The 22,121-nt window shown below is 43.4% G+C and overlaps 1 protein-coding gene across 3 annotated transcripts; it reads right to left on the minus strand.

Annotated features, from left to right (window-relative positions):
* Positions 1–470: 470 nt before the first annotated feature.
* LOC112227002 (long-chain-fatty-acid--CoA ligase 3) lies at positions 471–21,401 on the minus strand. Of its 3 annotated transcripts, XM_024391772.2 has the most exons (16): positions 21,202–21,401; positions 20,889–20,984; positions 12,051–12,596; positions 11,521–11,698; positions 11,300–11,409; positions 10,292–10,430; positions 9,853–10,003; positions 9,499–9,622; positions 9,279–9,350; positions 8,935–9,074; positions 8,153–8,325; positions 7,884–7,958; positions 7,500–7,691; positions 7,240–7,354; positions 2,910–3,067; positions 471–2,677 (listed from the first exon to the last, which is right to left on the minus strand). In XM_024391772.2, the coding sequence occupies exons 3-16, from the start codon at positions 12,411–12,413 to the stop codon at positions 2,520–2,522; spliced, it is 2,148 nt and encodes a 715-aa protein (XP_024247540.1). In that variant the 5' UTR covers positions 12,414–12,596; positions 20,889–20,984; positions 21,202–21,401; the 3' UTR covers positions 471–2,519. The 3 variants fall into 3 exon arrangements, with proteins under 3 accessions (XP_024247540.1, XP_024247539.1, XP_042164018.1); XM_024391771.2 differs by lacking the exon at positions 20,889–20,984; XM_042308084.1 differs by lacking the exons at positions 20,889–20,984; positions 21,202–21,401 and adding an exon at positions 12,716–12,781.
* Positions 21,402–22,121: the final 720 nt, after the last annotated feature.

Raw genomic sequence — 22,121 nt, forward strand, 5'->3', positions numbered from 1 at the left:
AATGGACAATGACCCCAAGCATACTTCCAAAGTTGTGGCAAAATGGCTTAAGGACAACAAAGTCAAGGTATTGGAGTGGCCATCAAAGCCCTGACCTCAATCCTATAGAAAGTTTGTGGGCAGAACTGAAAAGCGTGTATGAGCAAGGAGGCCTACAAACCTGACTCAGTTACACCATCTCTATCAGAAGGAAGGGCCAAAATTCACCCAACTTATTGTGGGAAGCTTGTGGAAAGCTACCCAACACATTTGACCCAAAATAAGCCATTTAAAAAGGCAATGTTACCAAATACTAATTGAGTGTATGTAAACTTCTGACCCACTGGGAATGTGATGAAATCAATCAATCAATCATTTGTTCTACTATTATTCTGACATTTCACATTCTTAAAATAAAGTGGTGATCCTAACTGACCTAAGACAGGGAATTTTTTACTAGGATTAAATGTCAGAAATTGTGAAAAACTTAGTTCAAAGGTATTTAGCTAAGGTGTATGTAAACTTCCGACTTCAACTGTATATATATATATATATATATATATACATACTGGCCCCTGCTGGTTAAGTGATAGAAATAAGAGCCTCAGTAGGATTGACAGCCCATGATGACAAGTTGCCCTTAGGCACAGATCAAGGATCAGCTTATCCTCTCCACAACCTAACCACAACCAAAGGGGAGACAAGAAAAACTTAGCTTTGGGGGCAACTTCATTCTACTTCCCTGAAGCCACCATGGACACTTCACCATCATTACGAACCTGGTCCCAGATCAGTTCTTCTTGCTCTGGTTAACTCATGCATCCCAATAATAGTCAGAGGATCAGACTACATTATTCATAGAGTCTGGGAGAAGTGAACTACATGTAGCTAGTAATTTAACAGCATTTTGCAGTAGCTTAGTGGTGAACTAAATTCAAATGTAGGTAGTGTTTTCAGTAGTTCATTACTTTTTTGCCATGTAGTGGTGTAGCTAACTACTGGAACTAGGCTACATCATTTATTTTCACAAAAAATGTAGTATGGTGGAAGTAGAAAATCATTTTCTTTTTCAGCATCAGATCTGCCTAATTATCCCTTGAAACAGTTTTTGTTTTTAATAGGCTAATTTACACATTCTGTTAACATCTGACTCCAGAGTGATCTGTCTTGCCATTTGTAGTCACTGACATTTCAGATTTAGATATGCAGTTAACTATTTCAGTTAGGTAGAATATAGTTTTCTGAAGGGTAGCTTTAGTGTATCCTAACTTCTTCCAGTATGAAGTAATTGGTAACTTGGTAAACTATATTTTCAGAGTAATTTCCCCAACACTGATTATTTATGACAAACAGGTTCTACGAGCCAACCTAGGCACATCACATCAGCCAGCCACAGAGGAACAGAGCCAGAAGGAGATTGCATCACTAACACACAGAAAAAAAGAGTGACAGGACTTCATCTAGTCAAATCACTAAACACATACTCTTCCATAGAATAGAACCGATAGAGAAATAGAATAGAACCAGGAGAAAAAAAACAATATAAATGAGAAACAAACCGTTCAGAAAAATATAAGAAAAGCAAATTAAGAACGCGAGTTGCTTTAAAAAAATCTTTCATGGCTTTGAATCACTTGATTTCTCTCAGACACAGGATGTTCATTGAATGGGCTTCGGAAGCGAATGAAGACAAACCGTATAAGTTAAAGAACCGTAATGAAACATGAACAGAACAACAAATATCACTACACCCAAAAAAAACATATACAAGAAAAGAGATCCCTGCATAGACTCAAACCTGGATATGGGACATTTAAATCGAAGGGCCTCCTTTTTCAGGGTCATATTCATTGGTGTTTACTGTAACAAAACATTTTGCAACAGAAAACAAGTGTTTCTTATTGGACAAGTTTAGGTAGTCGTTCCATTTGTCAGTTTTCTTCCGAACACGACTCAGGCCACAGTAACAAAACAACAAACCAGTCTCCCATCGGGTGTCTGGACTACACACATGCCGGGGGGGGGGGACATAGTGCCCGAAGCAGTCTTTTGTACAAACTTGTCATTTCCTGTGTCTTCGCCGGGTCATGTCAACGATGCCATCGTCATCATAACAACACAAAGACCCAGAAAAACCTTTGGAGAAGCAACGGATGTCACTCCAACTGGCTTGGCCTCTCCGTCTTTGTTGGGGGTCTGGATTGACTGACAGTTATTTTCCAGAGTTATTTTCCGTTTGATTGTAACTAGTCGGAAGGGAAGTCAAGAGGTTGAGGAAGTACAATGGGTCGTTCCTCCTCTCTCCCTCTGTGTGTGTGTGTGTTTAACTTGCCGCCGTACATCCTCTCCAGTCTCCATGTCATCGTGGTAGTGTTTGTTAGATTCCTTGCATATGTCTTTACCTGTGTGTGTCTTAGAGTGTGTGTGTGTGTTTAACTTGCCACCGTACATCCTCTCCAGTCTCCATGTCATCGTGGTAGTGTTTGTTAGATTCCTTGCATATGTCTTTACCTGTGTGTGTCTTAGAGAGTGTGTGTGTGTTACTTGCCACCGTACATCCTTTCGATATCATCCTGGTAATGTGATTTGAGCTCCTTACGTTTGAGTTTGAATGCGTCCGTAACCAGGCCAGTCTCTGGGGTCCAGGGCTCTGCACTAAGACGGATCTTCTTAGGGATCTCAAAGCGCTCAAGTTTGGCTGTGGGAAACAACATTGGACTTTAGATAAGTCATGACCATGAAGATGGGTGAGGGTTAGGAGGAGAAACAATACTCTTGATACAACCAGAAACCCCTTTCCTCTCTCTGTCTCCCCTTTCTCCATTTCCTCTTCCCTCCCTCCCCAGTCTTCCCTAACTAAAGCTTACTTTCCTCCCTCCCTCCATCCCTTCCCACCCCTCCCTCCATCCCTTCCCACCCCTCCATCCTACCTGACAGGGCGGCCTCGGTGATAATGCGGAGGACGTCTCTTTCCATGTCAGGGTTGTTACAGATCTCCTCCCAGCTGCCCCGTAACCCTCTCTGCTCCGCCAGCACTGTCAGCTGCTTTTGATTGGGCACCACAAAGCCAATCACATATGACTGGTCACTAAGAGAGGAGGGAAGTAGCATTAGTTTTATTAAGCAAATACAGTAGATCTGTATTTCCATTTTATATTATTAGATGAATAAGAATACTATGAGTTAATAAAGGTAGAGATTGAGAGAAAGATGAGTCAGAATAGGATAGAGTAGTGGTTCCCAACCTAGGGGTCGCCAAAGTGTCCTGGGGGAATAGCAGGGCCTCATTGATTTGAAGGGGGGGCTTCACTTTGAATGGGAATTACAATATATTTGGTAGGGAAATAACATAAAATATGGACAAGACTTGATTTCGTAGATTATTACCATGTAATAGCACACCCAACAATAGATATGTTGAACTACGTTGAATTACAGGAACCTGGTGGTGCATTTAACACATCTCGTTGAAATAGGGGTCCATGAGGGGGGAAAGGTTGGGAACCCCCAGGATATAGGATGGACAGAGAGAACATGGATGGCACAGACAGGAGATGGAAAGAGTTGACAAAGAGACAGATAATAAGGGAATTGCAAATAAGTCTTGACAACACAGCAGACTGGCAAACACAGTAAATTGAGAAATCACGTAACTAAACAAAAATAAACTATACTATGGAACCAAGACAAATGATATAAAAGAATAATAGTAAAAAGCTCCAGAGTACTTTAAATTAAATTCTAGGCAAAAAAGCAAACTCAGCTCCATCCTTCATTGAGGCAGATGGCTTGCTAATAAAACCCTTTGATATTGCTAACCACATTAGCAAACTTCATTTGACAGGCAAACAACAAATGCTGAGCCTTCATATTCACGCATAATGGACCAAATAATGAAAGACTAGCACTGTAGTTTTGAGTTCCAAAAAGTGGGTGTGGAAGAGGTGAAACAATTGTTGCTATCTATAAATAATGACAAACCCCCTGGTACCAACAACCTGGGTGGTAAATTGCTGAGGTTGGTAGCGGAATACATTGTGACTCCTGTTTGCCACATCTTCAATTAAAGACTAGAAAACAGAGTGCGTGCCCAGACAAGGAAGGAGGCAAAAGTCACCGCTACTCAAGAATAGCAGAGCTCCCTTTAAATGGTTCAAACAGCCTGTTACAAGTGCTTAGTAAACTTTGGAAAAATGTGTGTTTGATCAAATAGAATGTTATTTTACAGAAAACAAATTAAGACTTTCAGCATGCTTATAGGGAAGGGCACTCAACAAGGTCAGCACTGACACAAATGACTGATGATTGGATGAAAGAAATTAATAGTAAGAAGATTGTGGAAGCTGTTTTGTTAGACTTCAGTGCAGCTTTTGATGTCATTGATCATAACCTATTGCTGAAAAAAACATTGTTGTAATGGATTTGCATCTTCTGCCTTATTATGGATTGAGTTACTTATCTAATAGAACAGAGGGTTTTCGTTAATGTAAGCCACACTCATGCAAATTCATTTGACTGTGGTGTACCGCAGGGCAGCCAGCTAGGACTATTATTGATTTTTGTTTTTACAAATGACATTCCACTGACTTTGAATAAAGCCTGTGTGTCTGTACGCTGATGTCTCAACAGTATACACGTCGCCAGCAGTAGTAAAATAAATAACTCAGGCACTTAACATAGAGCTCCAGTCAGTTTTAGAAAGGGTAACTAGCAATAGGTTGGTGCTAAATATCTCAAAAACTAAAAGCTAGCTAACAATAAAACCACTAATAAAAACAGATTAAAGAACACATTACTGCACAAAGGGGACTGTGAAGAGAGAGCCATTTGATATAGTGTATTGTACTATGTATTAGACGTAGATAGTGTGTCACTTTTCCCACATTGTTACATTACATCCTTATTCTAAAATTGATTAAATACATTTTATTCCTGTTACCATTGACCATCCTTGATGTTTCTACAACTTGATTAGAGTCCACCTGTGGTAAATTAAATTGATTGGACATGATTTGGAAAGGTACACTCCTCGCTATATAAAGGTCCCACAGTTGACAGTGCATGTCAAAGCAAAAAAGCAAGCCATGAAGTTGAAGAAATTGTCCGTAGAGCTCAGAGACAGGATGGTGTCGAGGCACAGATCTGGGGATGGGTACCAAAAAATGTCTGCAGCATTGAAGGTCCCCATCATTCTTAAATGGAAGTTTGGAACCACCAAGACCCTTCCTAGAGCTGGCCGCCCGGCCAAACTGAGCAATCTGGGGAGAAGGGCCTTGGTCAGGGGGGTGCCCAAGAACCCGATGGTCACTGACAGAGCTCCAGAGTTCCTCTGTGGAGATAGGAGAACCTTCCAGAAGGATAACCATCTCTGCAGCACTCTACCAATCAGGCCTTAAACGGAAGTCACTCCTCAGTAAAAGGCACATGACAGCCCGCTTCGCACCTAAAGGACTCTCAGACCATGAGAAAAAAGATTCTCTGGTCTGATGAAACCAAGATTGAACTCTTTGGCCTGAATGTCAAGCGTCACGTCTGGAGGAAACCTGGCACCATCCCTACGGTGAAGTAAAAAAATACTAATAATTTTAAAGCATGGTGGTGGCAGCATCATGCTGTGGAGATGTTTTTCAGCAGCAGGGACCGGGAGACTAGTCAGGATCAAAAGAAAGATGAACAGAGCAAAGTACAGAGAGATCCTTAATGAAAAACAGATCCAGAGCGCTCAGGACCTCAGACTGGGGCCAAGGTTCACCTTCCAACAGGACAACGACCCTAAGCACACAGCCAAGACAATACAGGAGTGGCTTTGGGACAAGTCTAAATGTCCCTGAGTGGCCCAGCCAGAGCCCGGACTTGAACCCGATCTAATATCTATAGAGAAACCTGAAAATAGCTGTGCTGCAACGCTCCCCAGCCAACCTGACAGAGCTTGAGAGGATCTGCAGAGAAGAATGGGAGAAACTCCCCAAATACAAGTGTGCCAAGCTTGTAGCGTCATACCAAAGAAGACTCGACGCTGTAATCGCTGCCAAAGGTGCTTCAACAAAGTACTGAGTAAAGGGTATGAATACTTGTCTAAATGTTATATTTCAGTTATTTATTTTTAATACATTTTCAAAGATTTCTAAACCAGTTTTTGCGTGTAGATTGAGGGGGAAAAAACAATTGAATCCGTTATAGAATAAGGCTGTAAAGTAAAGAAAATTGTGAAAAAGGAAAAGTTCTGAATACTTTCTGAATCCTGTATGTAGTGACATGCAGGCTGTGTGACACGTTTTACATGGAAGTATTTCAGTCCTTGACTAATGATGTTTTGTCCTATGTATTATGTCATGTTTCATGTGATGCTTTGGCAGCAGCTAATGGGGATCCTAATAAATCCCCTATGGACAGAGATGCTAAAACTTTATTTGGTTCTGTACTCCAGCATTTTGGATTTGAGATCAAGTGTTTCATATGAGGCAACAGTACAGAATGTCACCTTATATTTTAGGGTGTTTTCACACCTGTTTTCTGTTTGGAAATAAATGCACTATGTATCTAGTCTCCCCATTTGAAGGATTCAAGTATTTGGACAAATTCACTTGTAGTTTATTAAAATAGTCAAAAGTTTAGTATTTGGTCCCAAATTCCTAGCACGCAACACATTTATGGGATGCATTTGCAGTTTGTTTTGTTTGCGTTTCAGATTATGTCATGCCCAATGCTAAATAATGTAGCGTCATTTTGGAGTCACTTTTTATTCACAATTCAATGATGATTATCCGTAATCATGGTAGCATCCACACTAATGTAGAAGTGTTCAGAAACATTCTATTCTTATTTACAATAAAAGTGACTCCAAAATGTCTCAATACATTATTTACCATTCATTTCTATTGGGCACAAAAATAATCCGAAACAACCCAGACAAATTTAAAATGCATCCAACAAGTATGCAGAGTCACAAGCTTGATGTAGTTATTGCCTGCAATGACTGTGGAAACAAATAGTCAACTTTTGACTACTTATAAGTGCATTTGTCTTAACACCTTCAAATAGTGCTTTCATTTCTAAACAGTAAAACAGATATTTATGAAAATACCCTCAAATATAAGGTGACATTCTGTACTATGAGACATTTGATCTCAAATCCAAAATGCTGAGGTACAGCGCCAAATTAAAAGTGTCAGTTTCACCATCCATATAAATAGGTATGGGAGTGTATATATAGAGTCTAGTCACACGGGTAGCATATAAAGTAATATGTGCAATGATTACCTGTTTGCGTAAGCACAGATGTTGTCTACGAAAGGGCAGTTCTTCAGCATGGCCTCCACCTTCCCCAGAGACACATACTCCCCAGCTTGGAGCTTCACCAGGTCCTTCTTACGGTCTACACAAGAGGAACACACTGTTAGACACACACACACACACCCACACACACCACAATCCCCCTTCCACTACTGATGAGAACATGTTCTGCGCCTAAGCTAGGGGTCTCTAGTCTAGAATGTTCTCTTGGTCGCCTGGTTCGTCACCGATGATCTTGAGGCAGCCGTCAGGGTGGAGCTCCCCGATGTCTCCCGTACAGAACCAGCGCTGGCCGTTGCTGTCCACGAAGAAGTCCTCGCGGTTCTTCACCTCGTTCTTGTAGTAACCCATGGTCACATTGGGCCCGCCGATCACAATCTCACCTCTTGGGTTGGGCTTGTCTGTGCTGTAGTAACCGCCTGGGGAAGAGAAGGAGAAGAAGATGAGGGCTATTTTCAGTGCCACCCCTTCCAATTCACCCAAGCCCCCAACCCCACTAACCTCCAACCTCCCGGCCCAACCCACCGAAATCCACCCTCCAGTCTCACCTGTACTCTTCCCAGCCCTCCCCTCTTATCACCCATTCTACAGTCCCAATGCCATGTACTCACCCTCTTCCCAGTCCTTGAGGGTGATCTCAGAGCAGACCAGAGGAGCTCCGACCCGGCCTGTGCTGTAGTCCCACACTGACACAGAGTGAAAAAATAAGTGTGAGAACATAGCATAGCACACTAGTGTGTACAATCACTTGGCTTTCTCTCCATCACGCCCCATCCCGCTCTTCCAGGCAGCGGGAGTCTACATCCTACCCTCTCCTTCATCCTCCCTCCCTTCTTATTAGACCTCCTTCATCTACCTTCCCTCTAACCCTCCCTCTTACTCTCACTGATGGTGCCAGCTCCGCAGGTCTCAGTGAGGCCGTAGCCCTGGCCCACGGGACAGCAGAGGCAGATGTTCATGAAGCGCTGTGTGGCGGCAGAAAGGGGCGCGCCGCCCGACAACAGCACCCGCATGTGACCTCCTAACAATGAGCGCACCTTCCTAAACACCAGACTGGAGAGAGAGAGCGGTGGGGGGAGAGAGAAAAAAAATAAGTCTGGAAAGAGGATATGACAGTGAGTCAGAGGATACAGAGCCTTCAGAAAATATTCACACCCCAGACTTTTCCACATTTTGTTGTGTTACAGCCTGAATTAAACATGAATTCCATTGAGATTTTTTTTTGTCACAGGCCTACACACACAATACCCCATAATGTCGAAGTGGAATTATGTTCTTTGGATTTTTTTAATACAAATTCATTAAAAAAATTGGAATAAGTCAAGGGGTATGAATACTTTCTGATGGCACTGTAACTATAACACCAAGGCAAACAACATGTCATTCAACACACAGTAACAATCTGTGTGAACCGTATGTTTCTTTTTAATGCAAGATCCCCCCCACAGCAACGCCCCAAGCTACATCGAGAGTATTGGTTTGTTTGTTGTGCGCACCACTGAGCAAGTGAAAGGGGAAAAAGTGGAATTATAGTCTATCAATCATTACTCATTGTGTGTGTGTGTGTGTGTGTGTGTGTGTGTGTGTGTGTGTGTGTGTGTGTGTGTGTGTGCGTGCATGCACATTCATTTGTTTTTTTGCTGTGCAACAGGTGTGTGTTACCTGTCACAGAGCGGGGTCCTGTAGCCCTTGGTCATCTGTTCCATCTTATAGTTGTAGGCCAACACAAACAGGGTTCTCTGCACACTGCTCATCTCCTCCACCTTGGTCATCACATTCTTATAGATGCGATCCATGATTTCCTATAGGAGGGAGACAGAGGGACAGAGAAGGAAAGAGGAAAAATACCACTTTAATTAAAGGGGCCATGCCAAAACGTTCTGTGTATCTTACTCAGGTCATAAATTAAACACCAGTGCAAATTCTAACTGAATATTAACCGTTTATATATTTTATGGTAGCTTTGGAGACAAGGACATGTAAAAGAGGTCTGATTGGGTGCTTACAGGTACAGCAGCCATGAGTGTAGGCTTCAGAACACTGGTGTCTCCTTTACTGCCCTTCTTAATCTTTGTCGACTGGGATGGAGAGAGAAGAGAGAGGAACGAGAGAGTGGATCAGTGAGAGGGCAGAGAACAGGAAGAGAGCTTAGAAGAGATCTGGTGGTGGTGCTTGGCATGCGTGGGATTATTTCTTGGCTTGTGTGTGCTTGGCGTGTGTGTGTACCTGATCTGCTAGCGTCTGTGGGGAGGAGTATCCGATGCGGCAGCCGTGAGAGATACACACCATCTCTGCACTGAGCTCCAGAACATGAGCCAGCGGTAGGTACCCAATGTAGGTGTCTGTCTCACTGCACGAATGGAAACAAAACCATTTTATTCAACAGCCAAACATACAGACACACAACATACTACGGAGGGAAGGAGACGCTGAGGAGGTGAGAGAAGAGAGGAGAACGAGAGAGAAGTTGACATACTATAGGGGAAAAGGTGGCAAAGAGAGAATAATGAAAAGAGAAAAAGAGAGCGAGGGAAAAGAAGGAGAGAGAATCTGGAAGACACCCTAGTGCACTGTACGTACTCCAGGTCTGGGATGCGCTCTGCCATGCCGGTGATGCCCGCGATGATGTTGCTATGGGAGATCATCACACCCTTGGGGATGCCGGTGGAGCCGCTGGTGTACATGATGACAGCGATGTCAGAGGGCAGGGGCTGCCGGCGTGCCACCGCCACTACACACAGCCACATAGACGGAGAGGGGAGCAGCAGGGAGGTTAGAGGTCACACAGACCAAGACCTTCGGGTCAGAACATTGCACAATGCGGGAGCATCAGAGTACGGATATCTTTCTGGCAAGAGAGCACGCACAGGGCTAATACAATCTGATAGGCTATGACAGAGAGGGTACATGTCACCATATGGGTACAGAGTCACTAAGAACACAGGGCAGTACTATACGGTGTCACACATCACATAGACCCCAACATACAACCTACCCACCCCCCACCCTCCCGCCTTACTGTTGTCGGGTCGAGAGCCCAGCTCCTGCACGGCGACCAAGTTGTGGACCATGATGCCGCGGGGGAAGCCAGGCCAGCTCGTTGGCTTACTGTCCACCACGATAATGTGCTGCAGCCGAGGCACCTCTAACAGGATCGCCTGGGAGGAGAGGGGAGGAGGAGAGGAGAGCGTAAGTAGCTATTGACTGAGTAAGTCAAATGCGTGTTTGAGATCGACTACATTGCAGTTGGACAGACACACACAGCTTTAAGTACTGTTAACACGTCAGGCATTGTAAATACGTGTGACTATAGGAAAGAATAGAACTGGCTCTATGGATACAAATGTTAAACTTGTCCAACACTTATGAAAATACTGTAACCATCTGTACTGTTCAGAGAACTTCACACACACCACTCTTGCATATGCAGCCTACATTTTAAGCATCTCTTTGAGTATCCTATTCTTTTTCAGTTCTTCCTGTGCCAAATGTGTGCATAGCCTAGTCAGGGGACAAGTTATCAGGTTGCTAGCTAGCTAGGTAGCATATGACTAGCTAGCTAAACAAAACAAACAAAAAAAGAGAGGCTCACGACTAGTTTCAAACGGCCCGCGACACACGCACGAATACGGAGAAAAAACATTGGTCCGGTAATATTTGGTGTAACTTCTACATGAGTGTGGCTAGAGGCACACAATCTTCAGCTCTTAAAATGGTCCGTGAAGAAACACGTACGCTTAAAAGGATCCATGTGGTGAAGAAATGGAGACGCAATTAACAGCATCCCAAAACATTCAGCCGAGAAACATCTCACGTTAACTTTAACAGCCCTAGTTCCGATGCATATTTATGGGTGAACGTATTCATAACATGGTTTATATTGAAAATATGACCACATCTAGTTTGCCATAACAGGACATGGGGTAACACCATTTAAAATGTGGGCATATTTCAATATCTGGCTGGAGTTTGTACTGTCTCATATGGCATCGCAGGAAGTAATCAGGACAAGGCGAGCAGAGCCTACCTTGAGACGGCTGTGTAGCAGGTCTTTGCTGGTGATGATGTGGGTGATCTCTGTTTCATTGAGACCGTGGGCGATGGCCGCTCCGCCCAGAGTAGAGTACAACGTCACCACTGGTAGAATAACACACTGGGTTAGAGATTCATCCTACGAAAGAAGGTGTGTGAGTGTGTTTCTGTGCTGCTATAATAATGTGTGTTACGGTCTGTCACATAACCACTCACATGGAAAGTTGTATATGAAGCAGGCCTGTGCTGCTATCATCCACTCAGCCCTGGTCTCACAGAAAATGGCGATGTTACACTGAGGCCTCTGGCCCAGCGCAGCCAGACCACTGCCAAAACACACTGCTGCCTGGTAGGTCTCCTCGTACGACATCCACTGATACTCCCCTAGGATAACCTTCACAAATAACACATACTAGTAGTGCGCTACTAAACAGTCACACACCGACAGCACTATTATCCCAGAATTAACTATAAAAACCAGAGTCATACACAACCTCTGTAGCGTTCAAAAGTGGTCAGACAGTGTCATCTAATGTCCTCCTACTACTACTGCAACAGTAGTGAGGAGGCTTTCTCATGCACAACCTCTGCAGCGTTCAAAAGTGGTCAGACAGTGCCATCTAATGTCCTCCTACTACTACTGCAACAGTAGTGAGGAGGCTTTCTCATGCACAACATAAAACACAAAATATCACACATTACATCCAGAAAGCTATTCAAATCCACTTTTCCCCTCTCTTCCTCACCTTCTTGAAGACCTTCCCATTGGGTTGGAGCTCGTCCTCCTCGTTCAACACCTCTCTGGTGCCCAGGCAGTCCCTCTCTGGGAACCTGGTCGCCCCGTGCACCATCACCTTGTCCAGGGTGTCCACCCCCAGGTGCAAGGACCACACCAGCTTCTGATGGATACCGCCTGCCCGGTTGGTCGCCCGGTAAGGGCCCGCTGGACGCCCACTCACCGACCGCGCCTTGACCCGCCGTGCCCGGTCTAGGTTGGTGCCGGCACCCGAGAGGAAGTACCATGGCAGGAAGGTAATGAAAGAGCAGACCCAGACCACTGAGCGGAAGACTTGCAGCAGCAGCGGGTTCATGTCCTCTTTCAGTTTCATCTTGCAGGTCAGGGTTCAAGGGTCAGGGGGTGGAGTCAGTTGAGGTGGGCAGGGCAGGAAGGGTGAGGGACACACCCAGATACTTCTTTTGGAGACTGGTTGTGTTCCTTGTCATGCACTGGTGGTCCCTTTGGTGGATCTGCTTGGACTAACAGACGCTGCTCGGTAGAAGAGTCAGGTTACCTGTAGGGAGAGAACAGACAACACGCGTCAGAGAAGACAGGCGGTGGAGCGGGAGGGATAGACAGATCAAATGTTGTTTTGTTTTTAAATGAGACTCAAACAAAACATTAGTAACGTACCAAAACTGGCAGTCATGCTAGGCAAGCAGGTATCAGATAACACCTAATCAACGGTGAACCTACAAAACAACAACCAATCAACAATATGGCATGCAGACAAAGCTCTACCAAACTGTATTGTTGGGTTGTGTATCTTGCACCATCCTGTGCTTGGGTCTGTATACTATCTGCACGAGCCAGCTGCAGGGACAGGGTGTAGACTGGCAGGAAAATGTGATAAATCAATGTCTGGGGAGGAGGCACATCCCTATTCTCTCCTCAGCCTCTTCCTTGGTCAGCAGCACTATTCCTGTTCACTTCCTCTCTCGCTCTCTCTGACACAAGGACACAAAAGCCAGGGGTGGGTGGGTCATTCATTTGGCACCAAATGGAAGAAACAGGGTGGGACGACTTAAACCTGTCCAATAATAAATACAAATGTTTGTTTTCTGTTGCAAAATGTTTTACTACGATGTTCCCTAACAAATACGACCTGGGGTTGGGTTGGGCTTGGTGGGTCTCCGTTACACAAAGCATCACTGTGGTTGAAATAACAAACTGTTTATAAAGGATATTCAGCCACTGCTGGGAAACAAATAAGTGGTCTATTGCAGTGGAATAACAAACAAAAAAACTTTAGGCCTACCCATGTCCATCCACACCTCTCTAAACCTTATCAGAAAATATTGCCTACTGTACCCTGGGCCAAACATCAGAACGACACTTCCTCAAATATTAACAACGTGAATTTCCCCATTCCCCAATAGGCTACAACATGTCAGTCCAGTCCAAGTATTTAAAGATTGAATCCGCATTTGGGGAAACCATTTCTATTTGGTATTAAACAGATTGGCAACCTGTGCTACCAACCTTCTTTGTAATAATAACAACATTTTCTACTACTACTATTAGGCTACTATTGCTAGATAAGACTACAGTGCATGGGGCTATGCTATTGTTTATGGTTTGTAGAATCTCGTACTTATCTTTACGGTATTACTACTAGAGGTCGACCGATTATGATTGTTCAACGCCGATACCGATTATTGGAGGACCAAAAAGCAGATACCGATTAAATCGGCCGATTTATTTTATTTGTAATGATGACAATTACAACAATACTGAATGAACACTTATTTTAACTTAATATAATACATCAATAAAATCAATTTAGCCTCAAATAAATAATGAAACATGTTCAATTTGGTTTAAATAATGCAAAAACAAAGTGTTGGAGAAGTAAAAAGTGCAATATGTGCCATGTAAGAAAGCTAACGTTTCAGTTCCTTGCTCAGAACATGAGAACATATAAAAGCTGGTGGTTCCTTTTAACATGAGTCTTCAATATTCCCAGGTAAGAAGTGTTAGGTTGTAGTTATTAGAGGAATTATAGGACGATTTCCCTCTATACCATTTGTATTTCATTAACCTTTGACTATTGGCACTTTAGTATCGCCAGTGTAACAGTATAGTTTCCGTCTCTCTCCTCGCTCCTCCCTGGGCTCGAACCAGCAACACAACGACAACAGCCACCCTCGAAGCAGCGTTACCCATGCAGAGCCAGGGGAACAACTACTATTTATTTATTTTTTATTTCACCTTTATTTAACCAGGTAGGCAAGTTGAGAACAAGTTCTCATTTACAATTGCGACCTGGCCAAGATAAAGCAAAGCAGTTCGACACATACAATGACAAAGAGTTACACATGGAGTAAAACAAACATACAGTCAATAATACAGTATAAACAAGTCCATATACAATGTGAGCAAATGAGGTGAGAAGGGAGGTAAAGGCAAAAAAGGCCATGGTGGCAAAGTAAATACAATATAGCAAGTAAAACACTGGAATGGTAGTTTTGCAATGGAAGAATGTGCAAAGTAGAAATAAAAATAATGGGGTGCAAAGGAGCAAAATTAATTAATTAATTAATTAAATACAGTTGGGAAAGAGGTAGTTGTTTGGGCTAAATTATAGGTGGGCTATGTACAGGTGCAGTAATCTGTGAGCTGCTCTGACAGTTGGTGCTTAAAGCTAGTGAGGGAGATAAGTGTTTCAAGTTTCAGAGATTTTTGTAGTTCGTTCCAGTCATTGGCAGCAGAGAACTGGAAGGAGAGGCTGCCAAAGAAAGAATTGGTTTTGGGGGTGACTAGAGAGATATACTTGCTGGAGCGTGTGCTACAGGTGGGAGATGCTATGGTGACCAGCGAGCTGAGATAAGGGGGGACTTTACCTAGCAGGGTCTTGTAGATGACATGGAGCCAGTGGGTTTGGCGACGAGTATGAAGCGAGGGCCAGCCAACGAGAGCGTACAGGTCGCAATGGTGGGTAGTATATGGGGCTTTGGTGAGAAAACAGATTGCACTGTGATAGACTGCATCCAATTTGTTGAGTAGGGTATTGGAGGCTATTTTGTAAATGACATCGCCAAAGTCGAGGATTGGTAGGATGGTTAGTTTTACAAGGGTATGTTTGGCAGCATGAGTGAAGGATGCTTTGTTGCGAAATAGGAATCCAATTCTAGATTTAACTTTGGATTGGAGATGTTTGATATGGGTCTGGAAGGAGAGTTTACAGTCTAACCAGACACCTAAGTATTTGTAGTTGTCCACGTATTCTAAGTCAGAGCCGTCCAGAGTAGTGATGAAGAGCATGCATTTAGTTTTACTTGTATTTAAGAGCCATTGGAGGCCACGGAAGGAGAGTTGTATGGCATTGAAGCTTGCCTGGAGGGTTGTTAACAGTGTCCAAAGAAGGGCCAGAAGTATACAGAATGGTGTCGTCTGCGTAGAGGTGGATCAGAGACTCACCAGCAGCAAGAGCGACCTCATTGATGTATACAGAGAAGAGAGTCGGTCCAAGAATTGAACCCTGTGGCACCCCCATAAAGACTGCCAGTGGTCCGGACAGAAGACCCTCCGATTTGACACACTGAAACTCTATCAGAGAAGTAGTTGGTGAACCAGGCGAGGCAATCATTTGAGAAACCAAGGCTGTAGAGTCTGCCGATGAGGATGTGGTGATTGACAGAGTCGAAAGCCTTGGCCAGATCAATGAATACGGCTGCACAGTAATGTTTCTTATCGATGGCGGTTAAGATATCGTTTAGGATCTTGAGCGTGGCTGAGGTGCACCCATGACCAGCTCTGAAATCAGATTGCATAGCAGAGAAGGTATGGTGAGATTCGAAATGGTCGGTAATCTGTTTGTTGACTTGGCTTTCGAAGACCTTAGAAAAGGCATGGTAGGATAGATATAGGTCTGTAGCAGTTTGGGTTTAGAGTGTCCCCCCCTTTGAAGAAGGGGATAACCACAGCTGCTTTCCAATCTTTGGGAATCTCAGACGACACGAAAGAGAGGTTGAACAGGCTAGTAATAGGGGTGGCAACAATTTCGGCAGATAATTTTAGAAAGAAAGGGTCCAGATTGTCTAGCCCGGCTGATTTGTAGGGGTCCATATTTTGCAGCTCTTTCAGAACATCAGCTGAACGGATTTGGGAGAAGGAGAAATGGGGAAGGCTTGGGCAAGTTGCTGTTGGGGGTGCAGTGCTGTTGACCAGGGTAGGAGTAGCCAGGTGGAAAGCATGGCCAGCCGTAGAAAAATGCTTATTGAAATTCTCAATTATGGTGGATTTATCAGTGGTGACAGCGTTTCCTATCTTCAGTGCAGTGGGCAGCTGGGAGGAGGTGTTCTTATTCTCCATGGACTTTACAGTGTCCCAGAACTTTTTTGAGTTAGTGTTGCAGGAAGCAAATTTCTGCTTGAAAAAGCTAGCCTTGGCTTTTCTAACTGCCTGTGTATAATGGTTTCTAGCTTCCCTGAACAGCTGCATATCACGGGGGCTGTTCGGTGCTAATGCAGAACGCCATAGGATGTTTTTGTGTTGGTTAAGGGCAGTCAGGTCTGGGGAGAACCAAGGGCTATATCTGTTCCTGGTTCTAAATTTCTTGAATGGGGCATGTTTATTTAAGATGGTTAGGAAGGCATTTTTTTAAAATATCCAGGCATCCTCTACTGACGGGATGAGATCAATATCCTTCAAGGATACCCCGGCCAGGTCGATTAGAAAGGCCTGCTCGCTGAAGTGTTTCAGGGAGCGTTTTACAGTGATGAGTGGAGGTCGTTTGACTGCTGACCCATTACGGATGCAGGCAGAAGGCTTTCTACTAGAAGGCTCAGAGCGAGTGATGTTTGAAACACTATTAGCGCGCGCTAACTAGCTAGCCATTTCACATCGGTTACACCAGCCTCATCTCGGGAGTTGATAGGCTTGAAGTCATAAACAGCGCAATGCTTGACGCACAACGAAGAGCTGCTGGCAAAACGCACTAAAGTGCTGTTTGAATGAATGTTTACGTGCCTGCTTCTGCCTACCACCGCTCAGTCAGATACTTAGATACTTGTATGCTCAGTGAGATTATATGCAACACAGGACACGCTAGATAATATCTAGTAATATCATCAACCATGTGTAGTTAACTAGTGATTGTTTGATTGTGTTTTATAAGATAAGTTTAATTGCTAGCTAGCAATTTACCTAGCAACTTACCTTACTGCACTCCTTGTGGAGTGCAACGAGAGAGAGGCAGGTTGTTATTGCGTTGGACTAGTTAACTGTAAGGTTGCAAGAATGGATCCCCCGAGCCGACAAGGTGAAAATCTGTCGTTCTGCCCCTGAACAAGGCCACCGTTCCTAGGCCGTCATTGAAAATAAGAATGTGTTCTTAACTGACTTGCCTAGTTAAATAAAGGTATAATATATATATATATATATATATATATATATATATATATATATATATATATATATATATATATATATATATATATATATATATATATATATATATATATATATATATATAAATCTGCAAATCAGCACCCAAAAATACCGTTATGAAAACTTGAAATCGGCCATTCCGATTAATCGGTCAACCTCTAATTACTACCATCACAAATGCTTAATGGAAGAGATAACAGATTATATCCATAAGGCTGTGACTCAACCACCTGTGGTTGTTTTGATCACATCTTAGTGTCTCTTTCTGCAATTGTTGAGCCCTTAGCCTTATCTCAGTGTTCATGCTTCAAAACTAGGATTGGGTTCCACAACACATTGAGAGCATTGCTACTATACTTGAGCTAGATTTCCTCCCAAGAGATTTTGTTCCATAAAAAGTAATTAACCTCAAGGGAGACTATAGGCCTAGTTGTGCATGTAGAGAAGTAGAATAACCCTGTTACACACACTTCCCTTAATAAGTAGGTATTCGTACACGTTGTGTGGGAAGCTAGGCTGAGGCTAAACTAACCCATGACCTTCCAGAAAAGAACTCGGTCTGTACCCCGGTCAATGATCGTGCATTCTTGACTCTTAAACCAGCAGCCTATGATGTTGATGCACACATCACCAAGTCAGAATACTATAAAATAGTCAAGCTACTGATACAAAGTACCACAGCTCTTCGTCAAATTTCTGTTGATTCATTCACCAGAAAGTCAAGGCTTTGTCACCCGAGAGCAGATATACAGGTCCAGCCTCTATAGTAGAGAGTCTAGAGCAATTACATGGTAATGTTGTGACACTGTGACTCAAATTTCTCACTTTAAAAATGTATGTCAAGCAAAAACCGATGACTGCAAAGTTCAACAAACACTACAACTCTGCACACGGACAACTTAACAAATTCCACAGAAATGTGTACAAAAACACATTTACTTGAAGACCAGTGCAGATGCAAAGTTTGATAACAGAATCACGGCACAAACAGCACAAACTGCCATTCTGTTACCAAACCTTGCATCTGCACCTTGTTCAAGTAAATGTGTTTTTTGTTACATTTTTTGGAAATGTGCAATCATTGGTTTTTACTTGACATACAGTGCATTTGGAAAGTATTCAGGCCCCTTGACTTTTTCCAGATTGTGTTACATCACAGCCTTAATCTAAAATGGATTAAGTTAACTTTTTCCACATCAATCTACACACAGTACCCCATAATGACAAAGCAAAAACAGGTTTTTAATATAAAAAATAAAAACAGAAATCCCTTATTATATAAGTACTCAGACCCTTTGCTATGAGACTCAAAATTGAGCTCAGGTGCATCCTGTTTCCAATGATCATCCTTGAGATGTTTCTACAATTTTGTTGGGAGTCCATCTGTTGTAAATTCTCTTGATTGGACATGATTTGGAAAGGCACACGCCTGTCTTTCAGATCCCACAGTTGACCGTGCTTGTCAGAGCAAAAGCCAAGCCATGAGATCTAAGGAATTGTCCGTAGTGCTCCGAGACAGGATTGTGTCTAGGCACAGATTTGGGGAAGGATGGTCAAAAACAATATGCAGCACTGAATGTCCCCAAGAAAACAGTGGCCTCCATTATTCTTAAATTGAAGAAGTTTGGAACCACCAAGACTCTTCCTAAAGCTGGCTGCCCGGCCAAACTGAGCAATCGGGGGAGAAGGGCCTTGGTCAGGGAGGTGACCAAGAACAAAATGGTCACTCTGACAGAGCTCCAGAGTTCCTCTGTGGAGATGGGAGAACCTTCCAGAAGAACAACCATCTCTGCAGCACTCCACCAATCAGGCCTTTAGGGTAGAGTGGCCAGACGGAAGCCACTCCTCAGTAAAAGGCACATGACAGCCAGCTTGGAGTTTGCCAAAAGCCTCCTAAAGACTCTCAGACCATGAGAAATGAGATTCTCTGGTCTGAAACCCAGATTCAACTCTTTGGCCTGAATGCCAAGCTTCACATCTGGAGGAAACCTCACACCATCCCTGCGGTGAAGCATGGTGGTGGCAGCATCGTGCTGTGGGGATGTTTTTCAGTGGCTCCAGAGCACTCAGGACCTCGGACTGGGGCAAAGGTTCACCTTCCAACAGGACATTGACCCTAAGCACACAGCCAAGACAATGCAGGAGTGGCTTCAGGAAAATGTCCTTGAGTGGCCCAGCTAGAGCCTGGACATAAACCCGATCGAATATCACGGGAAAGAGATAGCTGTGCCGCGACACTCCCCATTCAACCTGATTGATCTTGGGAGGATCTGCAGAGAAGAATGAGAGAAACTCCACAAATACAGGTGTGCCAAGCTTGTAGCATCATACCCAAAACTCTGGGCTGTAATCACTGCCAAAGGTGCTTCAACAAAGTACAGAGTAAAGGGTCTGAATACTTATGTAAATGTTTATTTCAGATATTTATTTTTAATACATTTTCCAAAAGAAAAGTTCTTTATCATTATGGGGTATTGTGTGTAGATTGTTTTTTTTCCCCCCTCATCAATGTAATCAATTTTCAAATAAGGCTGAAACATAAAATGTTGAAAAAGTCAAGGTCTGAATACTTTCCGAATGCACTGTACATTTTAAAGTGAAAAAAAATCTGTCTCGGTGTCACTCTATTACTGTGGAATTGCCCGCTAATAACTGCCTAAGGACATACCTCAGAAGACCAACCAGTCAAGTTTTAGGCTACTCTGTGTCTCCATGTACATGAGTCATGACACAGTAATAATGGCTGGCAGACCATATGGCTTAATGGGATGCAAACTGAAATTCAGGCCTAACAGCACCGACATCTAGTTAGGCCTACTCCTGTAAATGTAAACAAATGAGTCATTGTTTTTCGTTATGGTTAGGGAAAGCCTAGGTCAAGTCTGGTTCTGCTCTCAAAAACAGAACTCTCAATCACCCAGAAGGCATGCTCTGCTGTGTAAACTGTCTACCTTCACTCGACCAGAAAGTAAAGACAACATTCCTAGAGTCTTTGAGAGAGATAGTGTCTGTTGTTAATTAAAAACAAAAAAGGTCAGATAATCTGGAGAAATCCACCACTGTCCACCAGCGTCATCATAAACAGTTTGCACAACAGTTACCTATATGTGAACTAATGGCTCATGTGGTGCCATAGCATCAGTTGCTGGCATACTGGCATAGGTTAATCAAATCAAGGTACCGGACCATCCTAAACTGGGTCACACAGTCAGACTATAGCTTTCTGTTATGCTACCGGTATGTTAGCTAGTTAGATTAACAGACAAAAACATATAGCCTACGTTATTTAACAAACAACCCTAATAAAATGCAATCAAACGTGACATAAATGGGTAGATCAATACACTCAAAATGCCATGAAGAATCCATTTTGTCACAACCACAGTCTATGCTAGCTAGCTACATAGCAGCTTACTTTAACACTGCCAGACAGGTGGAGGGACGCAAGACAGCGCCTATCAAATGCTATCGACGTTAGCATCACCATCATCAGCCCGGCATTACAGGTGTGCTGTGGATTAGAGAGACACACAAGCTAACTAATACCAAAAAAGACGTTTCGACCAAAGCCAGCTGGCATTGGTCTCATTTCAATTACAAAGAATAAGAGTTGATCTGTCGAAAGATAGGTAGCAAGCTACGAAAGAGTATTACTAGCCAGCTAACGTTAGCTAGCTAACATTGCAGCACATCTGCAAGAATCGAGAGCACAAACAATGCAATCTCACCTCTTTCTCGCCCGCTATTCTCGCGGCTCTTGGAATAATTTCGTCAATACACCAAAATCATTTGCTGGCTTTTGTCATCATGTCACGCCCAAACATCAAATCAATGGTGCCAATGTATACATCAAACTAAGAGATTTTAGTGGAAATCTGCGGGCATGTAATGGCCCTTGGTTATCAGCCCGGAAGTGATGGGGAAAAAGTTGTCAAGACAGAGGCAGTTCTCCTGTCTGCAATTGGACCGCTGAAAGTGGCGCGTGCTAGAGGCAGCAGTGATGTCAACGGGGTTACTGGCGTTCAGAGAGGAGGACCTGCCGAATGTGCCGATAGTGATGATGATGATGATGTACCACTTCACGACTTCACGAGGGTCAGCACGCCAGAGCAAGGCCAGTGCAATGATCTGATGATCTATAAATGCCAATTTATGCTTGATCTGAAAACGTGGGCCAGAGGCTCCATATGGAGGGTGTGACATAATTGTGGAGCCTCCAGAGGCTTGCAGGGGCCAAAATCGAGCTCCATACCACATTGCCATGAGTCACAAATTTTGCAACAATGTGGAGGGCTCCATATAGCTCCACATTAACATGATTGGTTGAAGGTAGATGGAGGTGGGAGGTCCTGTATAAACACACACTCACTTCCAAGACAACTTCCTTCACAACAGTTCTGCTCTGCAAAGCACAAGTATGAAAGCTGAGGCCAAACCACAGCAAATGCTGTACAGTCACTGCAGATGTCTGATTGAACATGCAGAGTCTTTTACTGTGATACAGCCTCTGCAGAAGTTAGGGCATTCCTACTTCTTACACTTCATGGAGCAGAGCAGAGCTGTTCTGAAGCAAGTTGTCAAGGAAGTGTTGTCACAACCTGTTATGGAACCTCCAAACCAAGCATAAATAGGCTTTTACAATGTGGAA

This window comes from Oncorhynchus tshawytscha, linkage group LG28 (assembly GCF_018296145.1).
Source record: "Oncorhynchus tshawytscha isolate Ot180627B linkage group LG28, Otsh_v2.0, whole genome shotgun sequence".
Classification (NCBI taxonomy): domain Eukaryota; kingdom Metazoa; phylum Chordata; class Actinopteri; order Salmoniformes; family Salmonidae; genus Oncorhynchus; species Oncorhynchus tshawytscha.

Excerpts from the sequence above, each read along its gene's own strand:
- LOC112227002 (XM_024391771.2), bottom strand. The coding sequence starts at position 12,413 with ATGAAACTGAAAGAGGACATGAACCCGCTGCTGCTGCAAGTCTTCCGC. Across the intron at positions 9,351-9,498 it reads CACAGACGCTAGCAGATCAG|TCGACAAAGATTAAGAAGGG; the intron begins GTACACACACAC and ends TCTCCATCCCAG. Across the intron at positions 7,692-7,883 it reads CCTCAAGGACTGGGAAGAGG|GCGGTTACTACAGCACAGAC; the intron begins GTGAGTACATGG and ends TCTCTTCCCCAG.